The sequence below is a fragment of the Panthera onca genome, chromosome A3 (assembly GCF_046562875.1).
Source record: "Panthera onca isolate mPanOnc1 chromosome A3, mPanOnc1 haplotype 2, whole genome shotgun sequence".
Taxonomy (NCBI): domain Eukaryota; kingdom Metazoa; phylum Chordata; class Mammalia; order Carnivora; family Felidae; genus Panthera; species Panthera onca.
The window spans coordinates 21,823,531-21,847,590 of record NC_138341.1 but is presented as its reverse complement, the minus strand read 5'-3'; the positions used below and the strand labels follow the sequence as shown (position 1 = coordinate 21,847,590).

At 46.7% G+C, this 24,060-nt stretch overlaps 1 protein-coding gene across 1 annotated transcript; it reads right to left on the bottom strand.

The window, feature by feature from the left end:
* Positions 1 to 9: 9 nt before the first annotated feature.
* TRIM54 (tripartite motif containing 54) lies at positions 10 to 23,353 on the bottom strand. The gene is made up of 9 exons (XM_078444852.2): positions 22,839 to 23,353; positions 5,548 to 5,720; positions 4,854 to 5,025; positions 1,887 to 1,982; positions 1,213 to 1,446; positions 915 to 937; positions 678 to 802; positions 462 to 554; positions 10 to 166 (listed from the first exon to the last, which is right to left on the bottom strand). The coding sequence occupies exons 1-9, from the start codon at positions 23,004 to 23,006 to the stop codon at positions 150 to 152; spliced, it is 1,101 nt and encodes a 366-aa protein (XP_078300978.2). The 5' UTR covers positions 23,007 to 23,353; the 3' UTR covers positions 10 to 149.
* Between the last annotated feature and the right edge of the window lie 707 nt (positions 23,354 to 24,060).

Below are 24,060 nucleotides of genomic sequence, written 5' to 3'. Positions count from 1 at the left end.
AGCTGCGAGTTTGGACTCGTTAGCCCTTTATTGAGTCCCTCCCCCGCGGCGGGGCGCCGAGCTGTATGGCGCGGTGGTCTCTGCGCAGGTCCTCCGCGACCCCGAGCGCCAGGCCCCAGGTGCGCGGGCTCCCCAAAGGGGGGGGCGGGTCAGTGCCCGCCGGTGCCTGGGAAAGAAAGCTCGGTGGGCAGGCGCTCCGGAGGTACTTGGCGGCTCCGGACCCCAGCTCACCCACTTTCTCCAGTGGGTTTCTCCTCTACCTCCCGACCCAATTCGGTCTTCCCAAGCCCCAAGAGTAAAGGCTGGTGGGAAAGTGTACTTCTGCACGCGCGCTAGGGGGCGCGCCCCTCCTGCCGGGGGTTGGGAGGCTCCCAGCGATCCCCGTGCCACAGGAAGGCCATCATCGAAGAGGGGACCGGAGTGTAGGGCCAGCCCCGCCAGGCCTTTCAGGCCACACTCACCTTCCGGCCCATCCGGCCGCTCTTCCTCTGGCCCCGCGCTGCCCTCTTCCCCCTCCAACGCCACCTCCTCATCCTCTTCCTCCCCAGAAGCGCCTGGCCCCAAGGAAAGCGCGGTGAGGTGGGAGTCCCGTTCTCTGGTCGTGACCCCCCCCCCCGCGCCCCTCTGGACCCCCGGTCCCCGCGGCCTGCCTCCCCCTCCCATCCTGCGTCCCTCACCCGCCTGGAAGTCGATGGTCCTCAGCATTTCGGCCACGTGCTCCACGCTCACGGTGAACTGATCCATGCTTTCATAGCCCGGCTCTGGCCGTCCTGCCAGCTCCACTTTCGACATTGTCCCGACCCTGCGGCGCGGCAGCCGCTCAGCTGGAAACGCCCCCCGCACCCGCAACCCCCTCCGCGCGGCGGCGGAGCCCCGGCAGCCCCTTCCTTGCCTTTCCCGCTCGGCCTACTCACTTATTGATCAGCTCCTTGGCCTGCTGCAGGGAAGAAAGGAGGGGGGAGCGTAAGCACCGTGCCAAGAGCTGGCAAAGTCCCGTTTCTGGTGCCCACAGTCCCGCGGGGTGGGAGGGGATGCGTATCCCAATTCGTTGAGGAGCAGGTGGGCTCAGACGGGGGTGACTCGCCCGAGGCAAAGTGGGGCAGACGGGTGCCGGAGGTAAGACGGGAGCCCCGCCCTCCAGGTGGTGCCCTCCGGGTGCCCGGGCCCCCACGGCAGCCACTCTGCGGCCTGCCTCCCTCCCCCGGGGCCCACCTGGAGGTAGAGCGCCATCTGTGGCTCCTCCATGGACTGGATGGCCGACTCCACGAGCTTAGAGGAGGCCTCCAGGTGGTCTCCGTACTGGCGGATGAGGCCCCGCACGCGCTGCAGCTTCTGCTCCTGCTCGCGGGCCAGCGCCTGCAGCAACTCAGCCTTGCGCTCTTCCAGCACCGCGCACAGGGCCTCGAACCTCTGGGTTAGTAACTGCTTCTGGCGCCGGCTGTTGTCCTGAAAGAGGGGAGCAAGGGTGAGAACTCCTTCTTGGTCGGGAGAGCACTCCCTGCCAAAGGGAAGCCACCGGGAGCCAAGAAAGTACCCCACATAGCGGCAGACATACAGGTGCAGCCAAGGGCAGGGTCTTCTCAGTAATAACCGTTACAAGATTTTTAAAAATTGAGATATAATTGACTTTTAACATTACATTAGTTTCGGGTGTACAATGTAGTGATTCGGCATCTGTATATATTGTGAAGGGATCACAAGTCTAGTTACCATCCGTCACTATAGTTACAAAGCACAGAGAAGTGAAGTGACCGGGCCAAAGTCACAGAGCTAGCAAGGGGCACAGCTGGGACTCAAACCTAGCAGCTTGGCTAAGCATATCCCACCACTTGTGATTCACCCCCCAGGAACCCAGAAATTTCCCCTCCCTCCCATCCCAGGCTCACCTCTATGGTCTGGCACACCTCCTCCATCTGTGTGATCACTGCCTGCACGCGGTCGTTGCCGGCCACCAGCATTGCGATTCCATCGCTGAGCTCACTCTGCCACACACACAGGCCAGCACTTAGAACTGGGGGGCCCTGCCTAGAGCCGTACCCCTCCCACCCCGGCCAGGGCGCCCCCTCCACCCCACCATCAGGGCTATTCCAGAGATCTAGATGGCTTGGAACCATCTAAGAAGTGTGGAAGCCCATTTATGGGTTCTGGAGGGAGGCGGAGAGAGGAGCCCCTCCACCACCAAATGAGAAAGGAGCAGACATTTGCCAAACATCCAGGCCTCGGGCTAAGTGCTTTATCTGTAGATTCGTGTCTTCCATCAATTTGGAAATATTCTTTGTAATTATCTGTTAGGATACTATTGCCTCTTCTCCATTCTTTTTATTTTCTCCTTCTGTGACTCTGAGGAGGCATGTGTCACAGCTTCTCATCCTCATCTCCCGGTGCTGCATCCTGGGCTATTTTTTTAGGCCTCACTTCCTGTTTGCTAATTCTCTCTTGAGAAATTTCAACAATTATATTTTCATTTTTTTAAGTTTATTTATTTTGAAAGAGAGAGAGAGAGAGAGAGAGAGAGAGAGAGAGAGAGAGAATCCCAAGCAAGCTCCATGCTGCTAGCACAGAGCCTGATGTGGGGTTCCATCCCATGCACAGTGAGATCAAGACCTGAGATGAAATCAAGAATTGGACACTTAACTGACTGAGCCACCCAGGCTCCCCTATATTTTCAGTTTTTAAAGCAATTTCCTTTTTAAAAAAATATTTTTATGTATTTTGAGAGACAGAGAGAGCGAACAGGAAAGGGGCAGAGAGAGAGAGGGAGAGAGAGAATCCCAAGCAGGCTCTGTGCCGTTAGCTTGGAGCTCATCATGGGGCTCAAACCCACGAACCAGGAGATCATGACCTGAGCTGAAACCAAGAGTTGGACACTTAACAACTGAACCACCCATGCGCCCCTAGAGTTTCATTTTTAAAATCTCTATTTGGTTCTTTGTTAAATCAGCATTTTTGATAATCTATTGTTGCCTGTTCTGTTTATTCCATTTTTTAAATGTTTATTTATTTTTGAGAGAGAGAGAGCAGGGCAGGAGCTGAGAGAGAGGGAGACACAGAATCCAAAGGAGGCTCCAGGCTCGGATCTGTCAGCACAGAGCCAGACGGACGCGGGGCTCAAACCCACAAACTGGGAGATCATGACCCGAGGCAAAGTTGGATGCTCAAACGATTGAGCCACCCCAGGCACCCTTTTTATTCCATGTTTTTAAAAAAGCATTTTATACACAGTGATACTCTATTCTTTAATAATTCCAATATCTGAGGGGTGCCTGGGTGGCTCAGTCAGTTAAGCGTCTGACTCTTGATTTCGGCTCAGGGCATAATCTCACAGTTCATGGGTTTGAGCCCCGCATTGGGCTCCGAGCTGACAGTGTGAAGCTTGCTTGGAATTCTCTCTCTCTTCCTCTCTCTCTGCCCCTCCCCACTCTCTCTTTCTCAAAATAAATTAAAAAAAAATTTTTTTTAACTATTTTCTTTCTTTTTTTTTTCCATTTTTTTAAATGTTTATTTTTGAGACACAGAGAGACAGAGCTTGAGCAGGGGAGGGGCAGAAAGAGAGGGGGACGCAGAATTCGAAGCGCTCCAGGCTCCGAGCTCTCAGCACAGAGCCTGATGCAGGGCTCGAACTTGTCAACCGGGAGATCACGACCTGAGCCGAAGTCAGACGCTTAACCAACTGAGACACCCAGGCACCCCCTGAGCCACACAGGCGCCCTTAAATAAAAATTTTTAAAAATTAAAAACAATAATTCCAATATCTGAATTCCTCAGAGGTCTGATCTGTACTTTGTTTCTACCGCCTGCACTCATGCGGTACATTTATTTCTGTATCTTCACTTTTGAACTGATATTTTGTTGTTCTTAATCTAAGGAAAACCCAAATACCTAAATTGAGGGTGTTTTCCTCCAGGCAGAATCTGCATTCGCTTTTGTCAAAAGTCAGGTGGCATGACCGACTACCTTAGTTCCTGGGATCCCAGTTTAACCTGGGTTTCTTCAGTTCAGGTGTCCACCTTACAGAGGTCTGAAGACACAGTCTCATCCCAACGTAGTCTCATCCCTCTGGCTCAGTAATACTGCCAGCATTTACCCCGTGGGAAGTCTGGCCTTTCTGTGCTTACCACCCCGGGTTCTGTGGTCAGCTTACTGCCCCTTCCTCACCCCACTCCACCCCCACTTGGAGATTTCCTTTACTTTCTGTGTGCCCACTGATAAAATTTTTAAATTATGTTTTATGTCGAATCTAGCTGTGTGGTAGTGAGAGGGCCCGGAGAGCATCTAGGCCACCAAACTGAAGTTGCTCACATCTTCCATGATCTAATTGTGTCCTTACAGCGACTCTCAGAAGCAGGCATTTTCATCCCCATTTTACAAGCAAGGAAAGTCAGGGCCAGAGAGGTCAAGTGACTTACCTAAGGTCACACTGAGTCATGCATAGAGCTGGGACTGTAGCCCTGATCTGCCTGCCTTTACGTGTGTGTGTATAATTTTTTTTTTTTTTTGAGAGAGAGAGAGAGAGAGAGAGAGAGAGAGAGGAGACAGCTTGAGTGCCATGTGAGCAAATAGGGGAGAAGCAGGGGGTGGAGAAAGGGAGAGGGAGAGAGAGGGAGAAAGAGAGAGAGAGAGAATCCCAAGCAGGCTGCATGAGGGAGGACTCCATCCCATGACCCTGGGATCATGACCTAAGCCAAAATCAAGAGTCAGTTGCCCAACTGACTGAGCCACCCAGGCACCCCCTGATCTGCCTGCCTTTAAAACCAAGTGCAGTGACTTTTAAACCCAAGTGGAGTGACAGGATGAGGTCTGAAAGGCTGTCCTATCTCTGGTCCCACATGCCTGCTCCCTCTGCTGCTTGATACCTTCTGGCGTTTGTAAATGGTGGGCAGGGGGGCCACCTCACAGTCCTTGTGGGCACCGAAGACCTTACAGAGAGAGCAGGTGGGCACTTCACAGCTCAGGCAATAGATATTGATCTTCTCCTCTTCATGCTCCTCGCACATAAGGTGCTGCTCAGCCTTGGAGTGCAGTGGTCTGGAGGGGAGCAGGCAGGGTGGCGGAAGGGTCAGGGGCCAGGCTGGGGGGAGGTGGACCCCACAAGTGCAGGCCCCCATGAACACCTTCTCTTCAGCCCTCACCAACCACCAATCACAGCTGGAGCTGGGGCTGGGCAGGTGAGCGACTTCCAGAGTGCCCTTCATTTGAGGAATACAGAGAGCTAAGGGGTAGAGGAGGCCTAGATCCAAGAACAGCATCTGTTCCAGGGGGCCAGGGAAGTCCCACAGGGCAGGAAGCCATAGAAGGTTGGCAAGGGCCTTGCTGGTGGACTGCCAGCCCCTCCCCCAGGTGGAGAGGGTACAGGTGAAGCCCTGCCCAGGATCTGAGATGCCTCAGCTGGGTGACCTGGGGCAAATCCCTCCCCCTCCCAGGGTCCAGTCCTCTAATCTCTAAAGAGGCTGATCCTTTCAGCCCTTCCCTTCTGGTTGATTGGTTTCCCTCTCTGTTCTGTGTCCCAGGCCCTGCCCCTTCGAGAGACAAGAGGTCTTGACAGCTCACCGGGAAGACTCTTGTTTGTAAATGTCGATAATGTTCTCCACTAGTAGGTTTCGCTGCAGGCCATAGACACCATGTCTGTCCAGGACAACCTCATGCCTGCAAGATGGGCAGCGGAAACGGCCTCCGGAAGACACAGTGGTGGAGCCCCGGGATTGCCACAGAGGGTTCGAGGCCTGTAGGGACAAGTAGCATGAGAGAACACGCACGGTGAGGCATGGAGGAACGGGGAGGAGGCAGGGGGAAAGGTTGTGGGGGCTGAAATAAAATGTAGGAGAATGGTGGAAGGGGAGGCATCAGCTCCGTTCCTTGGGGAGGTCCTCCTCCTCTGAAAACGGTGGGTGGCCATGGAGATCTTCTTTCCCACTTTTGGCTCATTACTCCTTAAGTGTCCCTGCATCCAGAGCCCGACTTTGGTCAAGGCCCAGTCAGGATGGTCTCCCTAATGGGGCCCAACCTGCAGGTGTGGGGAGACATTGGCATTGGCAGGAAGGTTGAGGTTGGAAATGGACTCTGTGAGGTGCAGCCAATGTCCTCCTGGGGCTTTCACAGACCACAGCTAGGGGAGATTCTCTGTAACCCTCAGCAGGGAAGCCCAGACAAGTGCTGAACAATGGGGCACACAGGCCACATCGTGCCGGGCAATTCCTAGGAAACCATCCTAGAGACTGGGAGCCAGGAGTCCTGTGTTCTTGTGCTGCCCTTCACACTGTTCTACCATGTAAATTCGAGCAAGCATTCGATGTCTGGAAAACTAAGGACTACACTGGATTATTCACTCTACAACAAATATTGAGGGTGCCAGGTAATTTCGAGGCTCTGGGGATAAGATGAACAAAAGCCACCCTGCCCTAAGGACAAGCAAACTGACAACTACATTTGGCAGGCAGGGTTATGACAAGAGTTAAGCTTGGAAGGCAGACTTATGAGAGATGTTCATCACTTATACCTCTTAGAGAACTTGCTCCTTCCCATCCTAAAAGGGAGAACCCCACTATGGCCCAGGCCACAGATGACTGGCTCAGAGTTGAGGAGGTGATCACCTGACCCAAGCAGAACCAATCACATTTTCTCTCCAGGAATTTAGAACTGAGACACAGAGGTGGGGGTGGCTAGACCACCCGCGGCTCTGAAACTGAAAAGACCTGTGGAGTTGGGCAAAGAGCTGACATTGTGGAGACACTGCAAAGACACAGTCTTGTGCAAGTGGAAGTGGAAAGCCCAAGGGGTCAGAAAGTATGAACAGGAAGGCTTGTCTTCGGAGAAGACCACAAAGTCAACTTGTGGACAGCAGCAGAGAGAAAAAACTGGTAGAGACTGTTTGTTGTTCCTCGGTATTCACCTTCTCTTCTTCAGTAATAGAGCCTCTGAGTATTTAGCAAGACACATGGAATAAAGACTGTGTGTCCGGGGCACCTGAGTAGCTCAGCTGGTTAAGCTTCCGACTTCGGCTCAGGTCACGATCTCACGGTTCCTGAGTTCAAGCCCTGCACGGGGCTCACTGCTGTCAGCATAGAGCCCACTTTGGATCCTCTGTCCTTCTCTCAACCTGTTCCTCCCCTGCTTGTGCTTTCTCTCTCTCGCTCACTCTCGCTCTCAAATAAAATAAATAAATAAATAAATAAAACAAAAAAGACTCTGTGTCAAGTCTCCCTTCCGGCTGAGTATGACCAGGTGGCTACATTCTGGCCAACAGGATGTAGACAAATGTTTTATGCAACTTCTAGGAAGTATCTTTAATGGAAGGGGCATATGCCCTACTCTTTTCTCCTTCCTGTTGGCTACAATGAAGATGGAGTAGCTCCAGCTGAAGCAGCCATGTGGCTCCATGAGGTAGTCACAGGATGAGAATGGCAACAAGATAAAAGGAGGGAGGGGTGCCTGGGTGGCTCAGTCGGTTAAGAGTCCGACTTCGGCTCAGGTCACGATCTCGCGGTCCGTGAGTTCGAGCCCCGCGTTGGGCTCTGGGCTGATGGCTCAGAACCTGGAGCCTGCTTCCGATTCTGTGTCTCCCTCTCTCTCTGCCCCTCCCCCGTTCATGCTCTGTCTCTCTCTGTCTCAAAAATAAATAAAAAACATTAAAAAAAAAAAATTAAAAAAAAAAAAAAAAAAAAAAAAAAGATAAAAGGAGGGAGTCTCCAGGCGCCTGGGTGGCTCAGTCGGTTGAGCGTCCGACTTCGGCTCAGGTCATGATCTCACAGTCTGTGAGTTCGAGCCCTGCATCGGGCTCTGTGCTAACGGCTCAGAGCCTGGAGCCTGTTTCGGATTCTGTGTCTCCCTCTCTCTCTGCCCCTTCCCTGCTCATGCTCTGTCTCTCTCTGTCTCAAAAATAAATAAAAAACATTAAGAAAAAAAAAAATTAAAAAAAAAAAGGAGGGAGTCTCTGGACTGCCTACCTATACTTTTGCTTGAGAGAAAGAACACATTTTTTACCTTCTTTAAGTCATTACTATTTTGGGTTTTCTGTCACTTAAGCACAACTTAGTCCTAGCTGGCTGGAAGGCCATGGACTCCTAGAGACTAATGAAGAGAACAGTCACCTGTGACTTTGAAAACTTAGATGTATTTCCTGAAGGTGAGTTTGATGAAATTCTCCAAATCCTCACGCTGGACATCAGCCAGAGGGACCCTTATGTGTGCAACAGCACCCAGGATACACAGAGGGCAAGTCCGCAGTCTTCTTTGAACCTTTAGAAGCAACAGATGTAGGCAAGGCAGGAAATGTGGCCTCTGGGAAGTGGGCAAGCCTATACTGGGGAGAGTGACTGGCATGTCACAAATCTCACATTTTGGGGGAATTTCTTGTGAATCCTAAGAAGTTAACACATTAGGCCAGAACCGATTACTTTGAGATTATCCAAGGCTGCGTTTGTGCCTTTGTCTTTCTCAGTAGCTGCAATTGTATATAAATCCTGCTGAGTTTAGGGTGTGGGTGAAAGTGTAAGACCACTGAGCTTTTGCTTACTTAATACAATGACCTTTCATTACTTAGAATCCAAGTGAGCAAGGAGGTGTTGGGAGAACTCCAAGCCTGCCAACTCCTGGAGGGATCTTACTTCTCTTTGATTCGCTAGTGGCTAGCATATAAAAGTGCTCAGGAAATGGTTGAATGGGTGGAAATGGGTTTGAATGTTTGAATGGGCTAAAGTCTTAGCCCAGAGCACAAACTTCTGAGTTAGCCTCTCTCCTCCACCTTCCTCCCTCACAGCCCCCCCTTCCTCTATACTCATTATTTAACATTCAACTCATGTTTTGAGGGCCGATTATGTGTCAAGCACCATGCTATGGACTTCCCAGACATTATTGAATTTAACCCTCAAGGATTTCTTGTAAATATGGTGGAGGACATGAACATTAACCCCCTAAGACTACAGGAAGTATAGTGACAATGGCTAACTGGACACATACTTTATGCCAGGTTCTTCTCTAAGCTCTTTTATCTGTATTAACTCATTTAAACCTCTTATCGACCCTTGAAATAGGTACTACTATTAGCCCCATTTCAAAGATAGGAAATTGCAGCCCAAAGGTGTTAAATAAATTGTACGGGGTCATCAGATAACAGATGGCAGAACCAATATTTGAACTCAGGCACTCTAACCCCAGGGTCCATTCTAAATATCAATATGCTAGAAGTGCCTGGGTGGCTTGGTCAGTTAAGCATCCAACCAGCTCAGGTCATGATCTCACAGTTCGTGAGTTTGAGCCCCGTGTCGGGCTGTGTGCTGACAGCTCGGAGCCTGGAGCCTGCTTAGGATTCTGTGTCTCCTCTGCCCTTCCCCTGCTCGTGCTCTGTCTCTGTCTCCCAAAATTGAATAAACATTAAAAAAAAATCAATATAGTACATTGTCAGATGGAGTAGAATTTAGGCCACCTGAAGGATGATGCCCAGAGCTAACATTCGCCCCTCTGAATCTCAGGTAAAACAGATTTTAGTTAGGGTCGTAAAAGGCCAAACATCAACCCTTAACAAAGGAAACAACAACCTAAAAGTGAGCTGTGCAACTGTGGATTATTTGAGCTGTGGTAAACAAAATATGACCCATCAACCCAAAACCCCTTGTGCCATGGAGCAATACAGGGGTCCGGCTTGCAACCAGAATAACCTGTTTCTCTGTGAAAAGGAAAGGAAATCGCTCAAATCTGAGGGAGACCTTCGCCCATGGATCTCCACATGCCCTCAGACTAGCTAGTTCCCCAGATTTCTGTGTGAAAAACATACTGAGGCGATATAACCAAATGGAGCCACTCAGCTGCCTGCTAATCCGGGTCATACCCCTCTAATTCACCACAGAAGCCAAAGGACTGGGCTTGCAACAGAGATGGCAAACCAATGGGAACATCCAGCTAGCCAGTTTACACTTCAGTGGACCGTGGAAGAAAGCCAAGGTAGACGGAAGGTTGACTAAGGAATTCATCCTCAGCCTCAGATAAAACTGCCCTGATTCAAAGAGGAATGGTAAGCAGAAGGGATCCAACGGGAGATGTAAACGGACATAATAAAAAAGGAAAAAGGAAGCATGGCAAGCAGCGGACAGACGAAGAATATGCTTTGTGAGAAGAACTGCTTCTAGACACAGTATTTCAATCTAACACTTTTAAAGAAAACAGGGGCACCTGGGTGGTTCAGTCAGTTGAGCGTCCGACTTCGGCTCAGGTCATGATCTACAGCTCGTGGGTTCGCGCCCCGCGTCGGGCTCTGTGCTGACAGCTCAGAGCCCGGAGCCTGCTTCGGATTCTATGTCTCCCTCTCTCTCTGCCCCTAACCCACTCGCATCCTGTCTCTGTCTCTCTCAAAAATAAATAAACATTAAAAAAATTTTTTTAAAAAGAAAGAAAACATAGTCTCTTTGATTAAAGAAGAGATATAAGTGATCAAAGCTGGGAGAAGTGAAGGGAAATGGCAGAATTAAGAAATCAAGTAAAATATGTTACAAACATAGAAACGAAATTCACTCATGACACTACAGCAGGAAGTAGAATGGAGACACTGGCGGAAGTCACATAGATCATAGTGGAAAATAACAGGGTAAAAGCAATCAGGACTACGTGCTACAACGTGGATCAACCTTGAGGACTTTGTGCTAGCTGAAATTAGCCTGCTGCGAAAGTACAAATACTGTATGATCCCTCTATATGAAGTACCTGAAATAGTCAAATTCATAGAGATAAAAAGTAGAATGGTGGTTACCAGGGGCTGAGGGGCAGGGAAGCGGAAGGTTATTATTTAATGGGTACAGAATTTCCATTTGGAATGATGAAAAGTTCTGGATACGTAACAGTGTGAATATACTTAATGACACTGAACTGCACACGTAAGAATGGTTAAGATAATTGGGGTGCCCCGGTGGTTCAATCGGTTAAGCATCGGACTTGGTTTTGGCTCAGGTCATGATACTGTGATTTTGTGAGTTCAAACACCATGTCGGGCTCTGCACTGGCAGCACAGATCCTACTTGAGATTCTCTCTCCCTCTCTCTCTGCCCCTCCCCAACTCGTGCTGTCTCAAAATAAATACACTTAAAAAAAAAAAAAAGAATGGTTAAGATGACAAATTTATATTATGTGCATTTTACCACAATATAAAAACAGTTAAAAAAAAAAAAAAAAAGCAATCATGACTTGGGACATCTGGGCCAAGGAAGCAGATTTGGGTGGACCGGGAAGCCCACTACCTCTTCACCACTTCCTCACCAGGTAAAGACATTTTAGCAGCTCATCCCATCGGCTAATCACTGCCATTCTCCTGGGCCCCAGGGGTCTGAGAGGCAAGCAGTATCAGGCAGTCTCCTCTAAATCCTTTGTTTGAAGAGCACCTTTCTGGGGAGAGGACACCGGCAGGCAGGTGGGAGGGAAGGGTTGCACGTCTGCCTTCTTTGCAGTTTGGCTAAGGGCTGGTGCTGAAGCAGGTACCGCAGCTGACTGCAGATTTCCCAGTGTCCACTGGTCCCATGGTCTCCTCCCTCTCCCAAAGCTCAGTTCCTTCTGCCACATCCTACCTCTGGCTGGCTGGCTTTCCTCTTAACCTCCAGGGCATCCCTCTTTTCTGTGACTGCTTCAGCCATGCCCCCGCCTCCAACACCACACCCCATATCCTTTGCTAGTCAGTCTGTGGTATATGTATCAAAGGTGCCCTTTGGTACTAGGGCTAAATTTCTAGTAATGAAATAGTTAAGTTTCTTTTGGATTTCCCAGGCTCTTTAACTCATGGCGCACTCATGCTGCTTAGAGGCCCTCTCTGTGTTCCTCATGAGCTAACTCAGTGTTTCCCTAAATACGGTATACATACTGATGAAGGCATGATGATTTCAGGTGGTATGAGGATGGACATTTAAAACTTTTGTGCGTTGGGGCACCTGGGCGTCTCAGTTGGTTAAGCATCCGACTTTGGCTCAGATCATGATCTTGTGATTTGTAGGTTCGAGCCCTGCGTCGGGCTCCGTGCTGAAAGCTTGGAGCCCGGAGCCTGCTTTGGATTCTGTGTCTCCCTCTCTCTCTACCCCTCACCTGCTCACACTCTGTCTCTCTCTCTCTCTGAAAAATAAACATTAAAAAAAATTTTTTTTTCAATTTTTGTGTGTTGATTTTAATGCGTATTAGAAAAAATAACCAGCCTATATAACTAGGGATTTTTCAAGGATTATGTCATTTAGAATGAAGATAAAGTAAATATTTAAGCTTTAAAAGTGAGCCCCTTTAAAGGAAATAATCAACCATTGCACAGGTGGTACCCAGCTATGGCAAAAATCAGGAAGGCTAAGTGAGAGGAAGTCTGAGGAGTCACTCTCTTTTCCTGACGCCCTCCTCAATTGAAACTTATTTGTCTTGTGTCCCAAACCTTTTGCAAATGCTGGGTGTCTACTTTGAGAAAGTCACCTGTACTGGATATGTGGATAAAATGGTTACCCCTTGGGGCACCTGGCTGGCTCAGTCGGTTAAACGTCTGACTCTGATTTCAGCTCAGGTCACGATCTCATGGTCATGAGATCAAGCCTCACATGGGCTTCGTGCTGAATGTGGGGCCTGCTTGGGATTCTCTCTCCCTCTCTCTCTGCCCTTCCCCTGTTCATGTTCTCTCTCAAAATAAACAAATAAACATTTTTTTAAAAAGGTTACCCTTTCTTGGTAACATCTCTGCATTTTAACAGAAGGCATTTAATGCAGCACTATATAGGGAAAGTAGCAATGATCTGAAGATCTGGTTTGGGATTTGCCATTTATGACCTTAGGAAAATAATTTCTCTCAGGGCCTCAATTGCCTCAGATCTAAAAAGAGGGATCTGTACTTAGCACTTGCTCCCTTCAAGGGCTGATGTTCTGGGAGCAATGGGCACTGACTGATATAATATGGTAAGAATTTCAGACACCCTAATCGGACGAGGAAGGGAGCTGGTGGTTTTTATAACAACCTTCCCCTCTCACACCATGTAGGCCACCATCCCCCTCTTTAACTTTGACTCCTGTGATTCAGTATCTCACTTGTTTGTGCCTCCCCCAGCTGGCCCTGGAGCGCCCTCTTCTTGCCTGATATAAACAGTTCCTGAAATCCCATCTCTGAAATAGTCCTAGTGTGTTTGTTTGTTTGTTTTTACATTTTAAAAAAGAGTTTATTTTTTTAAGTTTATGTATTTACTTCGAGAGAGACAGAGCACACAAGTGGGGAAGGGGCAGAGAGAGAGAATCCCAAGGAGCCTCTGCACTGCCAACACAGAGCCCAATGCGGGGCTCGAACCCACGAACCGTGAGATCGTGAACTGAACCGGTCAAGAGCCAGATGCTTAACTGACTGAGACACCCAGACGCCCCTAAAAAGATTTTATTCTTAAGTAATCTCCACATTCCACATGAGGCTCAAACTCACAACCTTGAGATCAAGAGTCAAGTGCTCTGTGAGTTCAAGCCCCACATTTGGGGTGGAGCTTACCTAAAAAAAAAAAAAAAAGAAAGTCACACTACCGAATGAGCTGCTAGGAGCCCCTAGTTCTAGGGTGTTTAGATGGATTTACATGTTCTATCATTTGCATTATCTATGAGGTTTGGATTTTATACAATGGACCTGTATTGTTTTTGTAATCATAATAAACAATAAAATTTCTTTTTCGTATAGGAAACATTCTGGTTGCTTGACAGCAGAGGAGCAATTAAATGAGTTATAATGGAATTATTATGTAATTATCTTAGAGTTCTTTGTAACATGGAGAGATATTCATGTTACAATTTCATTATTATTTTTAATGTTTGTTTATTTTTGAGAGAGAAAAAGAGAGTGTGAGCAGGGTAGGGGCAGAGAGACCGGGAGACAGAGGATCTGAAGCGGGCTCCGTGCTGACAGCAGAGAGCCCGATGTGGGGCTTGAACCCACAAACTGTGAGATCATGACCTGAGCAGAAACCAAGAGTTGGAAGCTTAACCAATTGAGCCACCAAGGGACCCTTCATGTTATGATTTTAGATGAAAAAAAGCAAGACATAAATCAATATAGACAGTAGGATCCTAATTTAGGAATGGGTGATGGGATCCACAGGTAATTTAAAATTTTTCTTTGTAGTCATTTACATTTCCCAAATTTCTATGGACTCTGAATTACCTTTAAAATGCATAAATATAAAAGTTAAATATTTTTGCAGTAACTGTCATTGGCTGATAGAATTGTGGATTATTCGGTTCTTCTTCTTTTTCTTTTTTTAATAAATTCCAAATTTTGTACAAAGATTTTGGGGTTTGGAAAAAAACTTTACCTTTTAAAATTGCAATGCTCAGTACTGACATAAATGGAGAGGGGGCGCTGGAGTGCCATAAACGCCAGGAAGATAAACCAGCAGGAGAACGGTAAAAAACTTTGTTAGTTCAGAGGAGGGGATGTTTAAGAAGATACCATTTTTAAAAAATGGCAGAGAGGGAGGGACACACAGAATCCTGAGCAGGGTCCAGGCTCTGAGCTGTCAGCACAGAGCCTGATGTTGGACTCGAACCCACGGACTGGGAGATCATGACCTTGAAGTTGGATGTTTAACTGACTGAGCTACTCGGGTGCCCCCAAGAAGATACCATTTGAAGACAGGGTAGACAGGTAGCAGGTGGTTAGGTAGGAAAGAGTTTCAGGAAACCAGAGAGACTATAGGATTTTAGGTTACAAATAGGGGAGTCATGGTGGGGGGTGGGGGTGGGGGCTAGAAAGGTGGGTTTTACCATGAAGGGCTTTTAATTTTTTTTTTTTTTTAATTGTGGTAAAATCACAGAGGGCTTTGAATTTAAGGGTAAGGATCTGAACTTAATTTTGTAGGCAAGGTTTCTGAACTAGGAGAGAAAATAAGAGTAAATATTAATCTCGGGGCGCTTGGGTGGCTCAGTCTGGTTAAGCGTCCAACTTTGGCTCACTCAGGTCATGATTTTGCAGTTTGTGAGTTCGAGCCCTGCATCAGGCTCTGTGCTCACAGCTCCGAGCCTGAAGCCCTCTTCAAGTTCTGTGTCTCCCTCTCTCTCTGCCCCTCCCCTGCTCTCTCTCTTTCTCTCTCTCTCAAAAATAAACATGAAAAAAAAAAAGTGAATATTAATCTCACAGGTAATTTGGATAGATGGGAGGGGAGAGAGAGGTTAAAGGCACAGATCAACTGGGAAGCAAGTGCAGTAGTCAGTGCAAGTCACCTGCCTGCCCTCAGGTGGTGGCAGAAATCTTGGAAAGACTGGGGATGCCAGAGGTGGAATCAGTAGGACTGGCCAATCACTTAAATGTGGGTGGGCTGTGGGGAGAGGAGAAAGTCAAAGACTATTCTAGCATTTCAAGCCTAGATGCTTGGGAAGATGCTGATGCCTGTAATGCAGAAGTATTTAATCTGGGGACCATAGCCCCAAAAGATCCATGACCAGAATTCTGTGAACTCAGATGAGAAAAAAAAATCATATTTTTATTTTCATTAAATAGCATAAATTGGACATTTCCCTCAATTACACATGTAGGCAACAAACCACAATTTTAAATTTTTTTTTTTTAACATTTATTTATTTTTGAGACAGAGAGAGACAGATCATGAACGGGGGAGGGTCAGAGAGAGAGGGAGACACAGAATCTGAAACGGGCTCCAGGCTCTGAGCAGTCAGCACAGAGCCCGATGCGGGGCTCGAACTCACATACCGCGAGATCGTGACCTGAGCCGAAGTCGGACGCTTAACCAACTGAGCCACCCAGGCGCCCCAACAAACCACAATTTTAGAGCACTTTGCCACCAACAGAAATCACAGGTATTTTCACATCACAGTATTGTTGTTGATCGAATATCCAAAAATAATTTATGCTTATCACTACTTCTAAACTATAGTAGTTACTAGGCCCACTGCTTGATCTCATTATTTAATGTGTTAATCAAGGAGCACATACATTACTCTATCCAACGTGTTCTTTATCATTGACTGATTGATTGATCTGAGAGAGACAGAGATCTGTCAGACATGTTCTAATTACTTTGGTAATTATATTCCAGTGTTTCTCAGGCTTTTTTCATGACTGCTCCTTCCAGGAAGCTGTTAAGACATTTTTGCCCCTAATAGCCATCCCTTCCCCATTAAATTTAAGTACCCAAAATCGACAAAAGTGAAACTCATAGAAGCAGAAAGTAGAAAGGTGGCTGCCAGGGGTGGGGGGTGTGGGAAATGAGGAGATGCTGGTCAAGGGCACAAACTTTCAATTCTAAGATGAGTTCATTCTGGGGAGCTGATGTCCAGTATGGTGACTATAGTCAATAGTTAGTTATATATTTTATACTTGGCAATTGCTAAGAGAGTAGCTCACAATGGTAATCATGTGAAGTGATGGATGTGTTAACTAGTTCGTGGTAATCATTTCACAGTATCAAATCATCATGTTGCACACCTTAAATATGTCTAATTTTTGTCAATTATATCTCAGTGAAGCTGGGGGAAAAAGTTTTACGTGAAAGCAAAAACTAAATAAAAATTTTAAAATACAATCACAATAAAAAATTTTAATACCATGGATATTCTTGGGGCAATATCACCCCCGTTGAGAATGTATGAGAATGATGCTGTGTTCTAGTGCAATCCATTTTCTTTACAATCATATATAGTACATATAACTTTTTTGTAGTACATATGCATTTAAAAACATTTTTGGGGGGCACTCGGGTGGCTCAGTTGATTAAGCATCTGACTCTTGATTTTGGCTCAGGTCATGATCTCACAGTTCTGTTCGTGAGATGGAGCCTCCTTTAGATTCTCTCTTTCCCTCTCTCTCTGCTCCTTCCCTGATCTCATGCTCTTGCAAGAGAAACAAACATTAAAAATATAAATAAATAAATAAATAAATAAATAAATAAAAGCATTTTTCTCACATAAACCACACATATTGCCCTTAGAGTCCACAGGCTTCACAAACTGACAAAGGGGTCCATGGTCCAAAAAGAGATTACTTCCTGCCCTGATTGTGAGTCCTACATGGTCTCATGACAGACAGGAATTTTATACACTAAGGTGTAGATGGCAACTTTCTTAATACATTTCCATAGCTGACAGTCTCTACATTGGACTAAAGATTTCTCAGCTGACTAATATCCAGGTAGCAAAATCCTATCTTCTGCTTCTGTTTATCTTTGTATTTCAAGACTAAGAAATAACACTGTATGTTAACTAAGTGGAATTTAAAAAAAAAAAAAACACTAAAAAAAGATGCAAGTTTTTGTAGACAATTGTTGTAGAAGCATATGGGAATAGGCCTGTTCTTAACTCAATGAAACTACACTGTATATAATGCATCTTTGAATTAATATCTTAAGATACAAGCTTTTGTAAACAATTGTGTAGAAGCATATGGCAATAGACCTGTACTTTAAAAAGACTAACAATATAACTGAAAATAACTGACAGGCTTTATTACACACTTAAATTTTGTTCTTTCCTTAAATCTTACCTTTACACAAGAAAGCCAGCCCCATAAAGCAAAATTTCATGTGCCAATGAGGTGATGTGTAGAGAAAATTCCATCACTCTAGGAAACAGAAGACCTACATTTATGTCCCTACTCTGTCCCTTTGTAAGACTACAACCTGTTTCTTGGGTTGTCCCTGTAAAATGGAAGTAACATCCATTCTATCTAACTCAAATGGAATCATGAATGTGAAGGTACTTTATAAATTATAGAGCGTTTCACAAAGAGTGCTTAACAATCCTAAAAGTATATGACCACATAGAACCACAGGTCATGAAACAACTGTTCCTTCTTCACTGTGGAGGATACAATGGAATGCAATAAATAAATGGAATTTAATTCTAGGCTATGTTCCAGGCTTTTGTATGGCATACATTCCATGAGCTATCTCTTTTAGGCTGTATGGTGCTTCCTTTCTTTGTAATACTCCATAGCATCTAATAGAAATGTTCTGTCTAGAAAGATGCTCTGTGAGTTCAAGAGGGTTGCTGGAGGCTATTTCCCCCAAAATGGCGACCTCGTCAATGAGGAATAGCGGACCATGCACGTCCCTTGAGCCACACCTTCACAATATACTGGAGAAACCATGGCAAAACGGTAGACAGAAGATCAGACATTTGGAGAAATGCTGAAGAGCCTTAGAAGAATCCAGATATTGGCCACCAGTGGGTGGGAGAGGGATTCTGAGTGGAGGGTTAGCTTTGCCTGACAGAACTTAGCAAAGAGCCTGGCACAAGGGGTCTGTGGCAGGAGACTGGCTGGAAGGAAGATCAAAAATCAGAAGAGTGAGACAAGTCAGGACACTGGTAACAGAAAACACTTAAAAAATGGAAATCCATAGTAAAATTTCCTGAATTTGTGAAATCAGATTGTTAGAATTATAAGGATATTGAAGGTCAGTTTAGGGGTACCTGGGTGGCTCAATCAGTTAAGCATCTGACTTCAGCTAAGGTCACGATCTCATGGTTTGTGAGTTCAAGCCCCACGTCAGGCTCTCTGCTGTCAGCGCAGAGCCCTCTTCAGATCCTCTGTGACCCCCCACCCTGCTTCTCTCTATATAATAAATTAAAAATGAAAAAAAAAAAAAAAAGATCAGTTTAAAGTATCCTATTAACCCATGTATGTGTAAACAGGCTTGAAGAGGTAAAATAGCCTGACTGACACCACACGGCAAATCAAGGAAGAGGCTGGTGGGACTAGAACTCGGGAGCTGATTCTCGGGCTAGGTTTTTGCTCTCCACTAACCCAGTTTCTCCTGTCAAGTAAGCAAGACCCCTAACACTGCCATAAGGTAAATGCCGTTCACAAACTTGCAGTGAACCAATTTCTCACAAAGGAGACCCACCCATGGTTGGGCTGGGGAGGTCCCTCGGGAGCAGGGGAAGTGGTGGAGGAGGCAGGCCTGACAGCGGGTCCTCACAGCGAACTGGTAACAAACTGGCTTTCAAGGTGGAGTGAACCAGAGGGCATGTCTTTCCTGGACTGCCCTTTATTACAGAAGGCGGCGGCGACCCCTTTCTTCATATTCCCGTATCTGCAAATCTCTCCCTAAATGGACACCCTCCAGAAACTCTGTTCCTCAACAACCTTCTGGTTGTCTGTTAAATTACAACAGGTTGCGGCTCATAAACGAGTGCCCACAGTGAAGTGGAGGCAGGTACAAAAATAAACTGAAGGCCTGCTTAAAGGAGTTTAGAAGTGACTAGAGTTTACAAATACAGAAACGCATGGGAAGATGTTTGTGTCAAATTCCCACACCAACAGCTTTCCTCTAGTCAAAGTGCTTGGTAGCTGAGTGGGTGCAAGTGTGGAGAAAGAGGGAGGGAGAAATTAGAGGGGGTTAATGTGGTATTTTGGTGTCTTTTCTCTTTAAAGTCAGGGTGAAGGAGAGATGTATTGCAGCTCTAAAGGAAACTAGTTAAATTGTGATGGCAACTATGTAAAGATACGTATGTCAACAGGGGCTTGAAAGTAATATGCAAAGGAGAAAGTAACTGTGCTGGGAAAATACGATAATGGAAGACTTTCTCCCAAACCTTTAATACTATTCAACATTTTCAGGGCGCCTGGGTGGCGCAGTCGGTTAAGCGTCCGACTTCAGCCAGGTCACGATCTCGCGGTCTGTGAGTTCGAGCCCCGCGTCAGGCTCTGGGCTGATGGCTTGGAGCCTGTTTCCGATTCTGTGTCTCCCTCTCTCTCTGCCCCTCCCCCGTTCATGCTCTGTCTCTCTCTGTCCCAAAAATAAATAAAAAACGTTGAAAAAAAAATTAAAAAAAAAAATACTATTCAACATTTTCAATGACATGTTTTAGTTATTCAAATTTGCTTCCTGACTCTCTAGTTAACCTGATGTTATAAAGTCACAATTCCCTAAGTTCTTTTTTTTTTTTTTTAAACATTTTTAAGTAATCTCTATGCCCAAAGTGCTGCTCAAATTTATGACCCCGGGATCGGGAATCGCCTGCTCCACAGACTGAGCCAGCCAGGTGCGCCACAGTTCCCCAAAATTCTTGTTTGTTGTTCATCACAGCAGTTGTTAAGACAGCAAAACACTGGACACCATCTAAATGTTTTAGAGGATCAATGAAACAGACTGTGATCGAGTCAGAACAATGGAGCACAGCACTATTCAGCCATTTAAAAATGAAAACGTGTATCTGAATGTGTAGAGATGGAACAACCACCGAGAGAAAGCAAACAAAGGCAGATGTAGGACAGTGAGTCTAAACACACACACACCCCACACTCAGATGTAGCTATCCATGGAAAATTTCTGGAAGGATACCCAAGAAAGTTGGAAATGGCTACCTCCATTTGGAGAAGGGAACTGAGGGCCTGGAGTTGTCACTTTTCATGATACAAACTCCTATTTGAAAGTGTGTGTGTGTGTGTGTGTGTGTATGTGAGAGAGAGAGAGAGAGAGAGAGAGAGGGAGAGAGAAAGAGAGCGAGAGAGAGTGAGAGAGAGAGATGCCGGTATAACTTTTATAAGTTCTATTAACTTTCTAGGCAATGTTCTCAGGGTATTCTTCTTAAATGGTTTTAAGATAGAATTACCAAAAGTCCTAAGCTTGTTCCCATACTTAGAAAACAGACAATCTGATTATGCCTACAGTTGTCAAAATGTGGAGGCAATGTGAGAAAAAACTAAATATGCTCATCTTTCAGAGGGAGATCTACTGAGATGTATATACAGAAGTGCAGCCAAAGAACTGGGTCAGCCTCCCACCAGGCTGCCCCAAATAAAGCAGAGCAAGGAAATGAGCTGTTCACTCTTCTCCTTGGTGGTGGTGGGGGGGGGGGGGTGGTGCCCAGGGGTGCTCTGCACTTTAAAAAGAGACACATCAGTCCAGATCCACAGAACCATCCCAAACCTCTGGGGATCCTGTTGTTTCCTAAATATTCTGCATCGGGTTTGACCCAGTCCCTTTCTCTCTGGGCCCAATCAGTATTCCAGAGCTTCTCCTTTTTTTTTAATTTTTTTATTTTTTTAATGTTTATTTATTTCTGAGACAGAGACAGAGCATGAGTGGGGGGAGGGGCAGAGAGAGAGGGAGACACAGAATCAGAAGCAGGCTGCAGGCTCTGAGCTGTCAGCACAGAGCCCAACATGGGGCTCGAACTCACAAACCATGAGATCATGACCTGAGCTGAAGTCGGTCGCTCAACCGACTGAGCCACCCAGGTGTCCCAGTATTCCAGAGCTTCAAGGAACCAAAACAGTGTGCCTGAGTACAGAGCACTGACTTGAACGAGAGAGGTCACTTAAACATCATCTAGCCTCCCTATAGATAGGGAACTTGTCTCTGGGTCCCTCTGCCTGACACTATATGCCTCCCACTTTAATATTCTGACCACTTTTTTTCATAGGACAGATTACCTTCACTTTCGAAATTCCTCTTTGCTTTCATGTATCTCAAGATTTAATGGCAGGATGTTTCACTACAAATTAATGAGAAGGGATGGCAAAATCTTGTTGCCATTCCCTCCTAGGCATCTCAGCCTGGAGGAAAGGTACTCAGACCAAGGGGAAAACTAAGATGGTGGGCAAGGCGAAGCCTCTAGCTCATGACTTGATGTCCAAGGTGAGCAGACAGAGAGCAGTCAGCCTTTCCCAGAGATAGACAATCACTGGCTTTGAGATACTCTGGGGCCAAATAATGTAATGGCAGGTTTAGACACACAGAATAGGAGATGAGAATGGGCCTCAGTGGGAAGATGGCATATAGCAAAGGGTGGGTCACAGAGCATAGCTGTGGAATGGCTGACTTAGCCAGCCCATTGGTTTTTCCCAAACACACTACCCTGAAAGAACCAAATAAAGTCTTGATTAGGTTAAAAAGCATTTGTGTTCAACATTATTTCCTTCTGAATTCTGATATGGTTGAAGGATATGTGTTCAAATGTTCCTTCTCACTGCCATGCCTACTAAGCTAGCCAGCTCTGGTCTATTCAGAGATTTTATTTCACTCGCAAGGTGTGTGTGTGCGTGTGCACGCGCACGTGCACGGAAGAGCACACAACTTTCCCCTTTATGATCTCTTTACGATCTGTGATCTTTGTTCCAGTGGCACAAGGCAAGAAAGAAAACCCGTTTATAAACCATTTTGATAAATGCTGCTTTTCTTTTTGAAACCAGTAGCTAAAATGACATTTGTGAATTCGATTAGCTACGTATGCTTTGCCCCATGACCTCACATAAACTAAAGGTGGTTGCATTTCTCTGCATTCTTTCTGCTTAAGTGACCACAATGCTTTCTAACCAGCAGGCCCTTTTATTAACCAATCCGGAGTGGGGCACTGGTGTGAACTTTTAGTTGGGGAGAATTCCCAATCTCCTGCCCACTAACTCTGCCCCAAAAGAGGATGTGCTGAACTTTGTCTCAAATACAAATAGTTGCAACCTGAGCTTTTCTCACAGGACTTATTTTTTAATGTTTCATTATCTCAGTGATATTTTCTCCAAACCTTCCCTACCATTCTCAAAATCTGAAACTCCAAACTGGAGTGCAGAGTCTAGCACAGACTATTACACAGCCTGGTGTAGGATCACCTCCCTCCCAGTTAGTGGTTTCTATGGGGGTCTTCTCTCTTCTGCAGATGCCGGCATTCCAGCCGCGGTCTGTGCACACATAGGCTGTCAGCCAGCCTGCAGAGCCACTGCTGACTCATGCTTACATTGTGATCTACTAGGACCCCGAATCTTCTGCTCTTCTACCAGGACAGCCAGCACCCACCTCACGGAGCACTCTGCCCATCCCCTTCTGGGGTCTCAGCTCTGACCTGATGACAAGTCTCCCGCAAATCCGCACTCTGTCACCTGGCCCTGCCCTCCCCCCTCCCCATCCCTGGCCCACCTGGAAGACGTCGTTGGCACACTTGCGGCACAGGTTGTGCTGGCAGGGCAGGATCACCACTGGTTTGGAGAACATCTCCAGGCAGATGGGGCAGATGAGCTGCTTCTCCAGGTTGTCCATGCTGTGTGCATCCCCTAGCAGCGGCTTGAAACCCACTGTGAAGTTCATCCCCTCAGCGATCGTGCCTGCCCTGGCCTCGGCCCTGGTCCTGGCCTTCCCTCACTGCCTCTGGACCCTTCCTCGCTTAGACCGTCCGTGGATTCTTGTTCCCTTCTACTGCTCACTCTTGAAATAGCTCTGCTATCTCTCCTGTCCCCTCCTCCAACAATTCACCTCGTCCTCAGATAGCTGTTTTCAGACACTTCTCTATTCTTTGCTCTGTAACCCAGCCAGACACATGTAGCTTTATCTATCCCTCCCTCCCTGAATGACTCTGTCCCTGGAAATTTCTTTTGTTCCCCAAATGACTCTTGTTCCCTCTATGGGCAGCACTGTTTGTCCTTTACTTCCCAGAGAGGAGATTAATTTTAACATGGGGGTAGGGAACAAGGGGCATCTGCATGACATTCCAACTCCCAATTTAGCTCATGTAAGGCGAGCCACAGCTGTCACCAAGTGAGTGACCCTGACTCACTCGGGAATGGGTGACTCCCTTAAGCAAGAGCAGGGGTGAGCTTCACTGTTTATGGTGAAAGGTGGGTCTGCAAAGGTGCCAGGCGCTCACACTCAGAAGGCTCCTATGAGCCCCTGACCCCCATGCTCTGCCTTGGGCTCTTCTTCCATGGCAGTGATACACAATCTAAACTGGCCTGGATGAGAGGAGCCATACATGACTCAGGGTGGCAGGAAAGATCTCACCAGACCTACAGTCAGTGAAAGTTTCTGCCTCCAAGGCATAGCCAGTGACCTTTACCTTCTTCTGCTGATCCCTATAAATCAGAACAGGGGCATCGGTGACTAGAGAGAAAGGCTCTGGTCCAACACTTCTGGTCCATTGTTGTTCTTGCCCAGAACCTTCTTATACCACCCTAGGAAAAAAAAAGCTAAGGAGGCTAGAGCTGGCAGTCGCACCAGGGCCTGGAACGACCTCATGAGCGTGCCTCTGAAAAAGTGTGGGAATTTGGTCCATGAACACATCACTGGAGCCACTCCAAGGACTTTAAATTTGTTAGGAAATCGAGAGAAGTTGAGCTGAGCAGAAGGGACCTGAGTGCCAGGAACC

Coding starts and splice junctions, on each gene's coding strand:
- TRIM54 (XM_078444852.2), bottom strand. CDS start 23,006: ATGAACTTCACAGTGGGTTTCAAGCCGCTGCTAGGGGATGCACACAGC. Junction 938..1,212: donor AGATGGCGCTCTACCTCCAG/GTGGGCCCCGGG, acceptor TCTTCCCTGCAG/CAGGCCAAGGAGCTGATCAA. Junction 803..914: donor GCCAAGGAGCTGATCAATAA/GTGAGTAGGCCG, acceptor GCCGCGCCGCAG/GGTCGGGACAATGTCGAAAG.